This window comes from Echinococcus granulosus (assembly GCF_000524195.1).
Source record: "Echinococcus granulosus chromosome Unknown EG_S00022, whole genome shotgun sequence".
Taxonomy (NCBI): domain Eukaryota; kingdom Metazoa; phylum Platyhelminthes; class Cestoda; order Cyclophyllidea; family Taeniidae; genus Echinococcus; species Echinococcus granulosus.
Window position 1 is genome coordinate 381780 of NW_020170402.1, and position 16787 is coordinate 398566.

Below are 16787 nucleotides of genomic sequence, written 5' to 3' on the forward strand. Positions count from 1 at the left end.
AAGTAAAGGAAACGATCATTGATTTTACTCTTCTTTCATACCTCAGAACTTCTAGAGTCAGCTCTTTTGACTTGGCCTCTTAGGCGGTCATTTTTAACCACTATTCCAGATGGCCAGATCTCTTATCAATGCCTTATTCTCCCATCAAGGTCTTTTTACCAACGGGAACATCCAATTCCCGCTGTGTGCTTTTAACCAAATCAGGCATTCCCTATATTTCATTTTATTGACCTCTTAGGTTATGCATTTGGTCGCGTGAAATGTTTTACCCCAGACACCGTTTTGCCTCCTCATTACCTATTCCACTAAGAAGAGTTATCATGGTCGTCAACTTCGAATCATCTGGCTCTGCTAGTTCCAATTTTTGACCCCGAGTTGATTTCCTGCTGTTGCAGTGATTATTTTGACGAGTTAGCCAAATTTTCCATTCCTTTATTCTTTTGGAGTCCGCCATTTGATTGGTACACGTAGTTTTTATTTACCCCCATCAGCTTGTAGTATACGTGAGATATTATCGTATCTCTCAGATCTCCTCTATGATTATACGTATTGCCTATCCTCTTGTTGTTTCGCAGTGAGGTGGCTGATTAACGCATTATAGGACTGACTAAAACCTCTTTCATCTTTTGATTGGCAAATCTTTTTTTGATTTGGTTATTGCTGTTCTTATCAGATTTAATCTACTTTTGGACCATTTGTACTTGATGGAGGAAGTTTTATGAGCCAGTAAAGGGCTAACGAAAGTGCAGTTATTTACACCGCTAAAGTTATACAAGCTACAAGTCACGAAAACGCATAGCGGATCATCTTCGTACATTCAAAGAGCAACTGTTAAAGTACATGCTCGGGGGTAATTCTTTATCACTCAATTATTCGGTTTACGACGAATCCGTTGCCCTGAAAAATCGGTTAGGCCACAGAATTGGTCCTATTCCTGGGTTGATGTTAACGAACGAGAGGTGTGGCGGGACTTGGGCGATAGTTATCCTCTTTCCTCCTCAGTCCGAAACATTTTTTCACCTCCCTACAGCTGTGTTTGTCTTCACGTTCCTGCCCTTACTTTTTTTCTCAGAAAATACGAGGAAACTGTGTACAAGGGAGATACAAAAATGGCATCCCATCACGAATAGAGGTTAAACTAGACTTGGTCTCAATGTGCCGAGGCATCACGCATACATATTCCTCCGAAAGGTGGTATTCCCTTCGTCTTTCCACGGGGCATTATTAGCTGACATCTTGGCTATTAATTGCGAAGCGTAAGAGTTAACGTATACCGAAGATGTATTGAAATCTCGTTTCGGGGATCGCCGAATACATTCACGAATTTAGCTTGATGACCTGATCTATGGGCAATTCTATGCTTCCATTTTTCGTGACAGAAAGTGAATACATCCATGTCAAAGTACGTGTGTGTATAATGGTTCCCGTCGAGCTGAATGAGGTTACAATCTCAACGATGTTTGTCGGGTTGTTGAAATTTGGAAGCAGGTTATTTCACGGGCGCCAGAAAGGAAACAATGGGCGCCTAAATCTAAATTAATGTACTTGTGTGTGAGCCTGGACACTGTCGCCTTCCCAACAAGGCAGAGACTTTGGAATCAACGTCCACTGAAGTGGCCGTTGTACAGTGCACTTGTGCATCCGAGTTTTTGCGCACCTCGTTTTTACCAGAGTGCCGGAGTCAACTCGGAATCCCAACTTTGTGTTCTTTTTTGCATCTTTGAAATAAAGGCAAGTGTTTGTACTTATAAAGTACAACTTCGCGTCATACTGACCAATCAGAAGGAAACGGCATCGCGAGCTCAAACTACCGAACGTTCTAGAAGGCTTGGAGGCAAACACAAAGGGGGGGTGTAAACATCTTCAACGGTCAAAAATTTGGGTTTACTACGGGAGGAATCAATTCAATAGCAAATCTATCTGGGTTTAAGTCTCACCAAAGATGTTTTTGGTCAGTGAGGTGAGAGTAGTCAATGAGTGCGCAGTATATAGGCCCTATTCGGTTCAAGTGAAAAGTCCATTTTGTCGGGCACTGCTAATCTGTATTACTAGTGTGGCAGCCACGTGGTTGATAGCCATGACCGCCTGAAATCGCCTGAGTCGGGTGCATTTATTTTGAGGTGTGACAGCTCCCCTTTTCCAATGCCACTGAGTTATTTGAGCCAAATTGGGAAGTTTGGGACTGGCGGCGAAAAGGGAAGCCGTTTCACTCTTTTTTGATGTAACGAAATGCATCATTTTAGCTTCATACCTGTTTGGTTACTTTTCAGGGTACTTGAACAATTTAACTTGGCCCTTCCTGACTTTTGCGTTTTATTCTACGGGTACCACATTTCAAACACATTTTAGCTCGTGGTTGCTCTCTTTTCAAATTTGCCTTGTTTTGTGAAACTGCACTCGGGATTTCGTGCTCAGTTGTAAAAATTTTTGCAGCGGTGTTAAAGAACATGATTTTTTGACAGGGACTTGGGTGGCTAATGAACTCGCAGCATTGCAGGTTAATGCTCCAAGCGACTTTTGGCAGGAAAATTTAATCACCTTGGCCGCAAATGGGCCGCGTGACTTGTGGGATACCCGACTTATGGCCAGGAGAGTGGATAAGATAGTTGAACTGAAAGCAGTCCCAGCAGTGTCAAGTAGATGTATCCATCTTGAAGTCGAAGCTCACTTTGACGTGTTTGGCTTTCTTTCAAAACCAGCAAATCAATCGGACCTAGAAGTCATATCATTGAAGCTGTCTGGCCCTTACGACATACATTTATCAAGATATGTCTTCCCATCATCGCAGCATTTAATTTGATAGATCCAGTTATTTCTTCCGGATAACTACTCCCTTGTTTTTTTAAAAAAGGACGCCTGGTTGACAAAATTTTTAGATATGCAAGAGCTGTTTGAAGCTAATCGTTGCTCTCACAATTGATGCTCCCTGCGATTCGTTACAGCATATGACAGACCTTCCTATTAACATTGGGAAAGGATGGTATTTATCTAAATTACCACGGGAAAGGCTCACGTCTAAGTCGGCTGCCGGATTAAAATTGGGAATGGCGTTCTCTGAGGGTGGCATTGTTTGTAATTAAGCATAGCAGAGCGGTCTTTGGAATCACGTTGGTCTTTCGGCAATTACTTCAATTTCGAGGTCTGCATCGTGGACAGTGATGGAGCGGTGCTGGACTTGAATCAGTTCAAGCACTTTATACGGGGATAGCATTTTTGTGAAGCCGGTCTTTTTTGCTCCCATCCACTGCCGCCTACGCTATTAGTCTCTCAATCCCTCTTCACGCTTGTAATAAAGCAGCTTCCAATTTTAGTCATCAAAGGAGGGCAGCTGTTGTGGATGAATGAATTTCCAGAAACACGCAATCAAAGAGCTAACGGAACCTTTCGAACTGTTAGTGAATGTTCCTAGTGTTGAATCCCACATCATTCTTAGTAGTAAATTGAGACTTGTTTTCAAAAAGTTCACATAATTCCATTTAGTAACATGATACCTCATGAAATGGTGTTTGAAGGTTTTGTTCTATCACTGTCTCCTAAACAGCGATCTGGCAGCCCGCAACTGTCTAGTGGGCGATCAGTACACCATCAAGGTGGCCGACTTCGGCTTGGCGCGCTATATGCAACTGCATGAGGACACATACACCGCCCGTAATGGGGCCAAATTCCCCATCAAGTGGACTGCCCCCGAGGGACTTGCCTATTTCCGCTTCTCCTCCAAGTAAGTTCTCTATCTACCTGAACTGTATAGGTCTATTTTGAACTGAGGCTGTCGGGTCAGTTCTGTTTGTTTATTGCTCAAAATGTGATAAAATTGGAGTCAAATTGATATGAAATAAGTGTGTTGCATCAGTTTCTCGCCAGCTGAGACGCCCAGTGGAAATATGATCGTCTGTGATGAAAATACTCGCAGTCTCGGTTACCTCTCCCCTCGTTATGCTTACTCCTGTTCTCCATTGTGCCTTTGATTCTCTCGAATACGTTTGATGCTTTACGTATCTCAAATGTTTCTTTCCACCGTTGGTTACGTTCTCTACATGCACAAACTTCTGCCTTCGTTTACCTTGCCCAGTTAGTTACAAGAGACATTCACCCGCTGTAATTGATTGGTTGAATAATGTTATGAACTTGTTATTGGCTGGAATCATGTCAAGGCTGGAAGCTGACTTATTGATTTCGGCGTCTTCCTTTTCTCTAATCCTTTGGTGTTCTGGGAAACTTCCTTGAGGCTGTGTTGTTACATTTGGACCATGTTTAATCTGACTTAACCATTTGTACAGATACACAATCTTTTTTGGGAGATTCCTGTAGCCAGTGTCATATCTGTCCTGCTGACGGTGGGAGATAGGTTTTTTTTCTAAATTCTGTACGCGCGCCTTTTATAATAGAAATTCAAACTACAGAAAACTTCTTCACATTCCATCTCAACGCAACATAGGCTCTTGGACGACAACATCTATAAAGCGTCTTGCTTCTGAAAGGCTGGAAACAACCTCATCCTAGCCATCTCTGTTTCTACCTTTCTCATTTCCCTACTGTCCATTCTACTCCATTTCACATGTGACCATGTAGTGTCAATGCCAAGAAAAGATTGTATTCATCACCCGGAGCTTGGAGAAGTATCATCAAGGAAAAAATGGAGGGTCGGATGAGGCACTACCCCCTTTTTTCCCGTCCTAAGGAGGTGCGATATTAGGTTTTCTCATAGGTAAGTTTTGAAGTACCATAAGTTATAAAATCCTGAGTTGGCTTGTAAGAATATGGCTTCCTTCCGGATGATTTGCTAGTCCTAACTGCTTCTCAACAAGTTTTCGCGACCACCTTCGGAGTATATCGAGGTGCGCCGAGTAGAGCGATTCTATCTGTAATTTCCTGGCCTTCAGCAAGTGAAAAATTCGATCTGGGGCTAATCATGCGGATGAAGGCATGCATAGTTTTGTGGAGAAGTGTAAGATAAATGGTGAGTTGATGATGTATTTCTCCGTTGAACGTCAGCAGTCTAAAGATGTATAAACGTGGAAAAATTAATTGATGGTCTAGGAATTTCATTGCCATCTGTTAACGCCCGTTAGTGGGTCCCAGTTGCTTACCTTCCATCACGACTTACCCATTTGATTTCGGTGAAAAATTTTGTTTATCAATCATCTGGAAGCAGTTCTAGGTTCGCTAATCGTGATTTTTCGTCATTGTTACTAAGAATAGACGGTTTGGAAATATTTTACACACCATCTTTGAATGAACCATTACCATAAGCAGCCTGATGGGCCTATTTCTGGGGTGTACGTTCTACTACTACACACCACGCCATCCCAACTTGGCATACAAAAAATTGTACGTGAAATTTCTGCACCTTTGAAACCGAATTGCATTCGGTTCCTAAAGAAGACAACCTCGACTCACATCGTCTAGCTTCGTCCAGTGTCTTCTGATATGGGGTTTCGTGCTTATGAGGTGAATAGTAGAGGAGACAATGTGGAGTACTCTACTACTGGACTAATACGTGTCCATGTTCACAGTACATCGAAATAATAGCCTTTCACAATTTCTTCCCTACAAGTCACTAAATGCTATTGCAATGGGATATGCTGGAAGCCGCACAAAATTTTTCAGCTATCTGGTATCTTTTGCTTGTCTACATTTAAGCGCGATATGAATCCAATTTAAGAGCTTATCGTTACCTTTGAGTTTGCCCTAATGTCCATCGGATTGTAGAATTCATGTCATGGAGATCCAGCTATAATGTCCCTTCATCTATCTAACCCATCACATTTTTGTCCTCCGTATGATCAGAATCCACTCTAGGGTTCTCTTCCAGAAGGAAATAGGGACATTACTAATTGATTGAACAAACTCGGCTCTCTAATCACAAGCTCCTGTTCTGTCTCCTTTCCTCGGTCATGATAGATGCCCAACCGCCTCACTGGATTTAAGTCAGGTCATGATCTTAGGATAGACAGCATCAAATCAGTGTCGCACAGCCTCTCAATTCGACATCACCTTTTGACCCCTCAGCTTTATTTGCTTTCATTGGTGTTATCTCCTTGGGACCACCCATTTCAACTCACATCAAGGTAGCCCCTTTTGTATGCCCTGTTCTGGCTCTCTCGTATGTCATCTTTGTCATTTCATTTGAGTTCACTTTGAAAATTTAATATCGGTTACCATTGCCGTTAGTCGCACGAAGTTCGTCTCTAGAAGGCTTGCTTACCAGCCATCCATGGGCAAAGATACTGCCGATTTTGGTAAAGATTCACTGCATTCTCAAAGGCCGACAGAACCCTCAGAAATTATCACCGGTACCGTGGCCTCAGCCAGAGTAGCCATGGTCGCCATTTCACCTCAACTTCGCTGGACCAATGAATGGTGTGTCCAACAAAGGCCTTTGCTGGCATATCGAATAGCCAAAATGATTCCAAACGAAACCACCCGATGAGCTGATGGAATAGAAGCTTCACTTGGTCAGCGCAGTGATGACTTTAAGGCCGCATAACGGCCCCGAAAAGCGTGTATCGAGAGCTTTAACGAGATTCGAGATACACTAACTTCTGTGGCCGCGATTATCAGCCAGAACATGATCGGTGAAAAAAAAGGATTAAAGTATTTTTCGATGCCGAAATCGAAAATGCCACCTAGATGGGGCGTGCAATCACTTGCTTCTGCGATACACTGCGGAATCCGCAGCCCAACATGGTACTCTGCTGATGAGCATATTGCTGAGCACCTTCTAGATACCAACACCCCCACTTATGGACTTCATTGCACTGGATACCGTGGGGAGAAGGTCCAGGTTGGCCCGTCTCGTGTTTCAAGATGGTGATCCTGTAGGCTAGGGTGCACAATGGCACGATTGCAAGTCAACCCTAGAAAATTCCGTTAGTAACGAGGGGAGGTGTTTGCGGATGTCTGCAACTCTAGAACTGGAACTTTTTAAAAGTTTATTCCCAAAATTTGTTCCCTTTAGAATTTTAGAATCTTATTTCCACTCTCGTTGACCAATATTGCATTGAGTTACTGTATGGCTACGGGTATTCACAGTAGAGTCAAGGCCATCCGTAATGCTGCAAAAAACGTGAAAATGGTGGCCTTCGAGTACTCGCGCTTCAGTTGACAAATGTGAGCGCAGATGCTATGCTCTTGTTGTAAATAAGTTGTCGATATCAAAGACCTCGTCTCCCCGGAGTCTTATTTCCCGTCAGGACCTCGATAATGTTCATTGCACTATTCTTCCATCTTTATATTGCCAGTGATGAAAGGCAAGTTTGAAGGGGAAAATTCTTTTTTAACACTCATTTACTTCACAATGGAACCCACTTGGTTATCAAGATAATTCGGCTCTGGATTTTTGGAAGAGGCACTTTTTGAAGTACCAATTTAGCGACCCTTTTCAGCGATTAGTTTTGAAGCCCTCTAACTTAATATGCTAGGGCTTTCACTTTGGGAGGAGTTTAAACTTAAAGAAACTTAAATTGATCACATCCTCTGTGTTATCGAGCGACTCTGAGTTTCGTCGTCATTATAGTGCTTTGTTGTCGGGTTCATTCAATTCTTGTGCTAGGTCCTGATCCATGCTGATTTATCTGAACATATCAACTTTCCCATTTGGCAGGTCTGATGTGTGGGCATTTGGGGTTGTGCTTTGGGAACTGGCCACCTACGGTCTCTCTCCCTATCCTGGTGTGGAACTGCACGGTGTCTACCAACTTCTGGAAAAGGGTTACCGCATGCAACGTCCTCATGGCTGTCCTGAGTCCGTTTACAGCATTATGCTGCGATGTGAGTTGCTGTTTCCTCCAGATTATTCTGCTTCATTGAGTTGGTACTTCAATCTCAGTTTCTGCGATTTTTATTCTAGGCTGGTCCTGGGAGGCAGCGGATCGTCCAACGTTTTTGTCGATTAAGGCGGAATTGGAGGAAATGTGGCGAACTATCGATATGGCAGAGGGTGAGCTTTTTCATAGAGTGGTAGTCTCTGAGTTATTCCGGAGGAAGTTATAAGTTGCGGGGTTCTGGAAATAGCTCTGTAGTTAGTGCTTAAAAGGGCCGAGGGACTAGTAACAGGGCTTTATACTACATCATGCTGGTCAAATGGTTGGAGACCTGAAAAGCCTGGGTGGTTATATCCCGTTGCACATTTCCCATCTCCCTCCGGGCGTCGGGTCCGGTGTCCTTCGTTGCCATTTTTGCTTTGGACGCTTACAAGTCTCCCAGTGTTAATTGTAGTCGATTGCAAGATGGAAACGAAGACAATCCAATCAATCTGTTGTTGACGGTGGATTCAGATGAGACTTAACTATCACGTCGTCTGTTAGATGAATTTCTGCGTCGAAGAGTGGTTTAATTGGAAAGCGATGCTTAAGGTTGGACGATTTTCTACAATACTACATTCCGTATGACATTTTCACTGTGTTTTCACTAATACTCCTCCAATCGACTTTCCACCTTACTAGTTGGCCTCTTGTCACGTAATTGGAAGGTATTCGGGGCGTTCTTGAGTGGACTGCATCTATTTCCCAACGTCTAATCTAACTTCATCCCTACAATTCGCGGGGTAATTGCCGAAAGTCGACGGAGCTTCAAAAGGCCTTCCATAATGCGCCTCCGCCTCTTTATTAGTCTGAGGCAAAGGCTTTTTTTCTGTGAAGTTTATATGCAATATCCAGTCAGCAAAAACTGGGTTGTTTTTTGGCTTTGTGGGTTAATACTGCCACCTTTATTGTGCTGTGATTCCTTCTGAGGTTTTATAACCGTATGGCTGATATTGACCTCCCCTGGATAGCACAAAATGACTAACCAACCTCTTTCCCCTAAACAAAAAGGGATTTTCTAATCCCCAAAAGTATTATATTTTTCACTCGCACCGACAACCGGCTTCCGTCTACTCCACCTTTCCATCTCCGCTGTGACTCATCGTCCTTCCGTCACTCCGTGGTATTCCCTCATTGATGGATAGCCCGGTTTAGGCAGAACGTTTCTCGCCGCCACGGTTCATGTCGGTAGTTTGATATTTGCTAAAAAGGAAAAAATTGCGGTCGGGAATAGTCCGAAATTTAGTTTGAGGAAGCCCTCGTCCCATTTGATTTGTACCAAAGGCTTCTTGGTTAAAGTGTACCCCATTGAGGTTAATTAACCCCTTCTGAATCTGCCTTTTCTCGGGTTGCCATTTCTGATTGTAAGCAGCATCATAGATACTCGCTTCTCAGTTCAGTTTTTTGGGCTATCACTTTGTGTGTTAACGTCTTTTTTAAATGAAGTCTTCATAAATTACCAGTTTTCGGCCGAATTCCCAATGAATTCGACCACACATACCCGCATATAATCTGTTTGTTGGACGTCTGATTCTGGATACTACTTTTAAATACTTCCTTTAATAGCTAGGATTAATGTTGGCCTTGCAATATTGAGGGGATGATTGCATTCACCAAAGCCAAGTGCCTTACACTCCTCTCCTCGGTGCGTGTTCAACTTCAAAACTAGTTGACACTTTCGAATTCTGCTTATGTTTTTGCTTCTGTCTACCGGTGAAAATTCCATTCCCCTGACAATTTACATAGCAAAAATCCCCTATTTTCATCCCCTTATTCTTGAGCGATTTTGCGAGGTGTCTTGAACTTTGCGAAGTCGAAAGCAGTCCTAGTATTACCATCTTCTCCAAAGTTTCTCCTAATTGAGAGTCACGATGCTATTTATCTAGACGTCTAAGCGACCTGGCCTTTCAATGAGCATTGGCGGACAGTTAACTCCGTCGTAAAACTCACAAACGGAGTAGTAATAGTGCAAGTCCACAATAGGCGTTATTATTACTCCAACCTTTCTTTGGAAATGTCGCCCTCGTGAATTTATGGGCGAGGTAGTGGGAAATTCAGGCGTCAAATAAAGCGAACCCACACCGCTATGCGGTCAGCTCAAAATGTCGAATGACGCGCTTGGCCAGTGAGGGTATGGCCCCTATGCAATCGCACTTTCCCGATCAGGGGCAACACAAGCTTAAATATCGTTGCATAGGTCGAAATCCGAAATCGAGTTTTTCCATCGGAGGGTCAGGCAAGACAACGACCCCTTCTTGTGTTGCTCTAAATTCAGTTAGTTATGAGGTATGAGAACGACAGCTAAAATTTCTATCAGTTTTATATCTTCTTTAAATAATAAAAGTGGGAGGAGGAAAAGGGGTGGTGATTGCTCGTGTCGTGGCGCGCTATGCGGCTACTTTTCGCCATGCTACCCGAACTCAGGGGATTACTAAACCACTTATTACCCGAATGTGGAGGTAGCTGTTAAAATCGCAACAAAAGGTGGTGGATGACATTCTCCCATCCGTCAGGCATTTTGGACAGAATGGGCGCGACCTTACTCATGATCTCATCTCTGGCAGCATGTGTGGTCAGCATGCGGCCACGGTTACGTCTTGTAGGGCCATAAGTGAATTGGGGAATTTAGGTATGGTCGATTTGGTTTGACGAAGAGGAATCTAAGGAAGAGCAGTTAAAGAGACTATCTGCTGAATCTACCAATGCTCCAATTCATAACAGCTTCATGTTCAGTAAAACAACTTTCTTTGTCAAAGAGAGTAACAATTTCCCTTAGCAGATTTTTATGAAGGGAAGTTACATTTTGTTGAAACGAGCAAACACGAACTCAAAATTGTCGTCCTTTCACTCTTTTCTTTGTCTTTCAGCTGTAGCTCAAGAGCTGGCCACTCCGCCAGCAGCCCAAACCACAGACCACATGCAATTCATCACTGCCACCTCTACCACCGCCACCGCTACCACCACCATTACCACCGCAGTCGGTGTTGGCCCTGGTATCGACGGCGGGGGCGAAGCGATGATGTCTCCTGTCCCCGTTTCCATGATTGTGCGTATGCCATCATACCAACAGGATGATGACGAGGCCGCAGAAAACCCTTCCTCTCCCTCACAATCCGCCACCTCCTGCACCTCTTCCTCTTCTGCGGCTGCCTCTTCCTCCGGTGCTGCTGAAACTGATGGTCAGGAGGGCGATGATGAAGGCGAGGAGGACTTGCGTCTCAAATCACTTGTTGATAAGGGTAAATTTACACTCTACTTAAGCTGAAATCTTAGTTTTTTGTTGCAATATTCTCCTTCCATGGATCGTTCTAAAGATGTTGTCCACATAAAGTGCAATGTTAGAGAGAGTTATTGGCATTCCTTTAGCTATTCTACACCTCCTTTTAATGAAAAATGGTATTAGTCACGGTAACACTCCTGGCTATGCGCATCCGAAATGTTACATTACTTTCCCTTCCTTCGACTTTATTATTGACCTTTTTCTTCCCCTTAAAAACATATAGAATTCATATTAGCTATTCTCCCTCCCTCCCCAACTCTAACTCTACATTCTTCATGAATACTTAGTGTTTCAGGAATCTAGGAGCAATTTAGACTGTCCATTGCTTGATGGAATGATGTGTTTCTGTCTTTGTAAAGAAAAGACAAAAAATGCATGATTCTACTTCTATCAATAGGCGCGTTGTGCTCAACAGCCAATTGGATCACAACGCGGACCTCTGACAGTCTCTACCAGGGCGACTACATAGTCAGTGGTGGTGGTGGTGGAGGCGGTGGCGTTGTCCGGGCGACACCCGCCTCTGATTTACCCTTCGCCACGCACAAATCTACCACCTGCGATAGCCAGCTCTCCGCTCCCGCCTCCCTGCCTCCTCTCCACCATCTCCAGCAGTTCCAACACCATCGCAATAGAGCCAACAATCACAGCCATCACTACCACCGTCATTATCAGCACCAGCTTCAGCACTTAGAAACTGGACGAAGCATGCCTAGACGTCGAAGCGGACCTAATCATTCGGCCGGCCAGTTCGGTGGGTGTAAGATCTTAGTTAAGTATTTTAAGTAGCATAGATTTTACTGAATGCTCTTGTTATTTTACAGAGGAAGGTTCCCTGCGGTGTCCGGTGCGACCGAGGGAGAAGAACATAACACCAGCAGAGAGCGGTGTGGGTGAGTCGATAGTCTCAGCGGACTCGCCGGGCGGGAATAGCAACGCAAGGCAACAAGAGGAGGGGGCAGTGGTAATGGCTCCACAGCGGAGTAATCACAAGGCGGCTGCAGTGGTAGCAGTAGCAGTTGAAGCGAACAATTGTTGTGTGACGCCTACGAGGGATATGATATCAGAAGTGGCCCCTGATGAAAGGGTAGAGACTTTTGGCTTCTTTTTGCATTTCTTGTCGATCTTCTTGTCCACTCATCTTTTCCGTAACCACATATCCATTCATCCACTCAACTATCTGCCTTTCTGTTCATTGACATATTAATCTCCCGATGATTCACCAGACCATCCACCCATTCAAAAGAGCTTGCTGAGGAAATCGGTTTGTATTAACCCCCTTCAGCGTATGCGGCTCGATGTCGAGTCAGTGACACAATTCACTACCCTGCCAGCACAGGACCGCATCACACGGTACTTGGAGAGTCTGGGCGAGCTCGGTGACTTGTCGGAAGAGAAGACCCCAAAGGCCAAGGGTGGTGCACATCCACCCCACCCCCCTCTTCTGTCCCATTTCCCTCCCCCTCCGCCAGTACCCCCACCACCACAGCCCGCACAGCATCTTCGCAACTCCCGAATGCTGCCCACTGAGTAGGTCACTGCTTTTTTACCTTGCCCCCTCCTTGTGGTTAGTATCCAGTGGATGCTTTCTGCCATAATTTTGGCGCCATCCACGTGCACACAAAGAGATCCAAATTAGCGTTAATATATTTAAAGGCATCGACGAAATGCCGTGGGACGCTCTGCCTCATGTTACCAGACTGTGCCCAGCGCGCAGCTGCTGCTGCCACCCGCCACGACCACCACCAACGGTTCGGTGGAGACGCAAGAGAGCCTTCCAACCACCTCCACTCCTAGCCCCGCGGTGGGTGAGACTGTCACACCCACCGACGATGTCTATCAGGTGAGCCGACTATTTAATAATCAATTCGCCGTGAATCCGTATATCTATCTACTCGGGTAGTTACGCACCCCCCATTCATCTCTTTTCCCCCCTTCCCCAATTCAGTAATCCGTCCCTCCATCCACTTACCCATCTTTAGATGTCCTTGGTTAGCCTTTTCATCGAGATCTAGCTATCCTTTCCTGATTCGCCTATTCGTCCACTACTTGCATTTATGTTTCCAATTGTCACTAGAGTGGGCATTTAACCGCAATTCGCTCTTGAAGGCAGCAAATATCCATCCACCATGCCCTTCCAATCGGCCTATTAGTCAATTAATCCATTTTGAAAGCTTCTTTTTGCTCACCAATTCACCTTTCACTCAAGACCGTTTAGAAACTTCATTCAACGCACTTGCAGTAGGAGGAATCCGACTGCTTCATGCTGAATTTGTTCCCGTTATACTAGTAAAGCTCTTATTCAATCGCGTTTCATTATTGTAGGCACCAAATCTAGCGCAGGATAGCAGCATTGGCGGTAATGGGGGTGTGAAGGCAGCGCCAACCGCGGAAGTGTCGTCTGAAGTAGAGCAAGCGGAGCTGACCGCCTGCCTGAATACCCTCTCGCTGGAGGCCACTGAACTCTCCACCGCCTGTCCTCAACTCGCCGCCGAGTTGTCTGCCCTCTCGCTGCAACTCTCGGCCTGTCGCGGGAAGATCGAAGCGCGCTTACGTGCCTCCGCCAACGGAGTCGGTGGCAGTGCAGAGGAGAATCACTGCTTGGCAGGCGTTGCGCAAGCTTTGCGGCACATTCAACAAGCACTCGCAGAGATGCGCGCGCGAGTGGAAGAGGCACAAACTCCCACCCCTCCCCTGCCGGCCCCCTCTGCTACAGCCCCTGCTGCCACAAACGCCAATGCTACTACCGTCTCTACCTAGAATATGTACATATGCATGCCTCAACACGCATTTACCGACGCTGACACCAACACCAACCTCCGCTAATTCTACTACCGGTTTAGAGTCGAATTCCTCAACCTTCTTCTCGCTCCTTATGCATCTCTCTCCTTTCTTCTCTTCTCAGTTTACTACGAACGTGCGGGTGATTGCCTGCCCTGGTAGTAGCTGTATCATGATGGTGATTTGGATAATATGCGTAGCATGATTTTGAATTTGCCGTGCGTTACTTGGTTGGACTTCCTTCCGGGTAGTATGTATGGGAAATAAAACGATCGTGCCATATTGGCAAACCATCTTTTGACATATTCAGGGCGCTGCTGCAAGTGGACTTACAAGTGCACTGTAGTTGGCTCCTGATCGGGTTATTAGAACACGTCTGCTATGAATGCACCTCTGTTTTGGCGGATATTATAACTTGGAATCAAAATGGGGAGGAAGCTCCATGAGATTCCGCAGGAGCGACGGGATTGTACGTTTACTTCTGGAAGATAACCACGAAAGGACCAACTGCACGCGCGCAATTTGAGCTTAGAAATGTCGGCCGTGAGGTTCCGTAAGTAGTCATGAAGAATATGGAGGCAGTAGTTCCGCAAGGGGAGGCCCTTCATAACAGTGTTTTGCATATTAACTATGCGACCAGCGTCACAAATATGAGACATGTACCCCATAACTTGTCGCGGTAAACATATCGATTGAATAAAAACAACAATGCAGACAAAGTATCCTTGATCCCATAGCAATTGACGCTGTTTGATTAGGAGCAATATAACTACAAAGAGAAACATTTTCCTCGTGTGCCGTGGTCTACTATCCCCCGAGACGTCGGTAGTGGGCGTAGTAATGATTCCAGACTAAGATAGCGAATAATCATTGCGTCAGACTGTTTTAGCGACAACTAAGACAACCACCTAATGAGTACCAAAAAACGGATCAAGCTTTGACTTTATTAGGCAACAAATCCATTAGAAAACTAGGAATATATCACTTATTAAAATCCAACAAAAATAAAACATCGAACGTACACAGAGATATTCAAACCTATTTTCTACAATCGTCATTTGATTCCTCTGAACTGCTGCTTTCTCCTTCATAACCTTCCTCGTCTTCTCCGTCTTCAGCATCTGAGGGAGGCAAAGCATCCGCGTCCAAGTACGCCTCATTCTTTGTGTTCTTACCAGTCCTTCCTTCGGGTAGATGGGTAAACACCTCTGGCCTAATAGCCAACGTGTTATCCACGAGATAAAAACGCCTACCAATCAGAGGAGTTAGCGAGGGCGAGTACCTGGTCGTCACTCAGCAAACACACGACTTCACCTTTAACTTTCGGCATTTCCAACGGAGAGCAAATAACATAGGCGTCTAGAAATAGAAAGTGCTAATCCCACATACTAGTGGAAAAATAGTATGCATTTCTAAATCTTTCTGGAATAGACACAAAAATGTTCTCGCCTTTTTCTGTAATTGCTGAAAAGAGGCAATTGCCCTGCGACTTCAAAAGCTACATCAATTGTAATCGATAGAATAAAGCATACCATGCACAGGAATTCCTCAGCTTTTAGCATCGGCTCCTTTCGGTAAAGAGCCACTAGTGCTCGCTTTCTTTTTGCGAAACTGCTTAATGCATGCCCAAGCATCCACACTGAAAACACACTGGAAATATCAAGGGGGGCGCTGGCCAACGAAATATTTTAACAAATAGAATTAAGCCTGAATGGAATCGAATATCCTTGATAAAGTGCTATTACACCTAAATAGGCTTCATATTTCATCCTGGTTTAATTTTGTTGATTACTCAAAACGGAATAAACACGTTGGCCTTATAATATATCAGAAGCAAAATGTCATTTGGTTACGAAAAAAACATGTAAACCGTCATTACCATTTTAGCACCTTACTTTTAATGCGCACTTATTGCAGCTACGCATTTGCAAAAGCTTTCAGTCCTGATACGCCATTAGATCGAGTTTTTAAATTTTCAAATTTTGCAGATGTTGCACACATATTGTTGGTTTTATTCAAGCATGCCTTATATTTGCCACAAAACTTAGTTTATATGCTGTGCTTTGCTTTGCTATGGCGCACGTAAGTGCCATTTAGCAACTTGTTAAAATGCATGGATGGTTAAAATTCCATCGTTACACCTGAACGAAATTAAAACAAAAGCAGCCTTCTTGTTAATTCAAACCTTCAATTTATTAAGAACAAGCTCTAGCCCCCACATATTAATTTTTATGACTGTCAGGAAGTGTTGAACAACTCTGCAACAGCGTGAATGTTGCTACCCCAGATTGCCCTGGAGGCAAAAGATGAAAACTATGAAGCAAAATATGGATTGTCGACGTAAGAAGAAAGGTAGAATTGTTGTTATAGCCGATGACCCAGGACGCTTGACAAAGCTGCAATGGTTAGTCACTGAGTGACCCTTTAACAATGTTTATAGTTAAACACTATTAAATTATCACTTGGCCAATCTCTTTTGCACGTCCTTTGCATCTTCATTAACATTCTGCTTTATCAATCGTGACGGGATCAATGCTATACAACAAATGTACCCAAGCCAGCCTTGCCCACTACCTTATTTCTTTGCACTCTCAATGATCCCTCTGAGAAATTCCAGTGGATCTAGAGTTTTGCTTGGGTTTGGAAACTGTAGTGAAAGGATAAGAAAATGCTTTAGTTACCACTTGTGTCCATCACTAGTCGTGGTGTAGTACATTGGTTGTTTTGACTTGGCCACAGTATCATGCCAAGTGAGCTGGCCTTCGGACCATGCCAGTAGCCCAAGTACTTTCTCTTTGTCGAAAACATATATTCTGCCCGAGTATTGCGTCTTCTTTCGTCCCCAAAGCAGTCCCAGGACGCTGCAATAGGAGCACCAGCGCATAAACAGAGTACTAATACAGAAGCACTACTACAGAGAACAATTT

The 16787-nt window shown here is 44.4% G+C and overlaps 1 protein-coding gene across 1 annotated transcript; it reads left to right on the forward strand. All coding sequences in view use genetic code 11, as the record gives it.

Annotated features, from left to right (window-relative positions):
- Positions 1-3494: 3494 nt before the first annotated feature.
- On the forward strand, positions 3495-13839 carry EGR_03899 (Tyrosine-protein kinase ABL1; the record flags this gene model as incomplete). The annotated part of the gene is made up of 10 exons (XM_024493148.1): positions 3495-3718; positions 6172-6360; positions 7604-7770; positions 7850-7939; positions 10670-11041; positions 11480-11833; positions 11904-12166; positions 12365-12609; positions 12736-12922; positions 13405-13839. 10 exons carry the CDS (start codon positions 3495-3497, stop codon positions 13837-13839), a joined length of 2526 nt encoding a protein of 841 aa, XP_024352420.1.
- Between the last annotated feature and the right edge of the window lie 2948 nt (positions 13840-16787).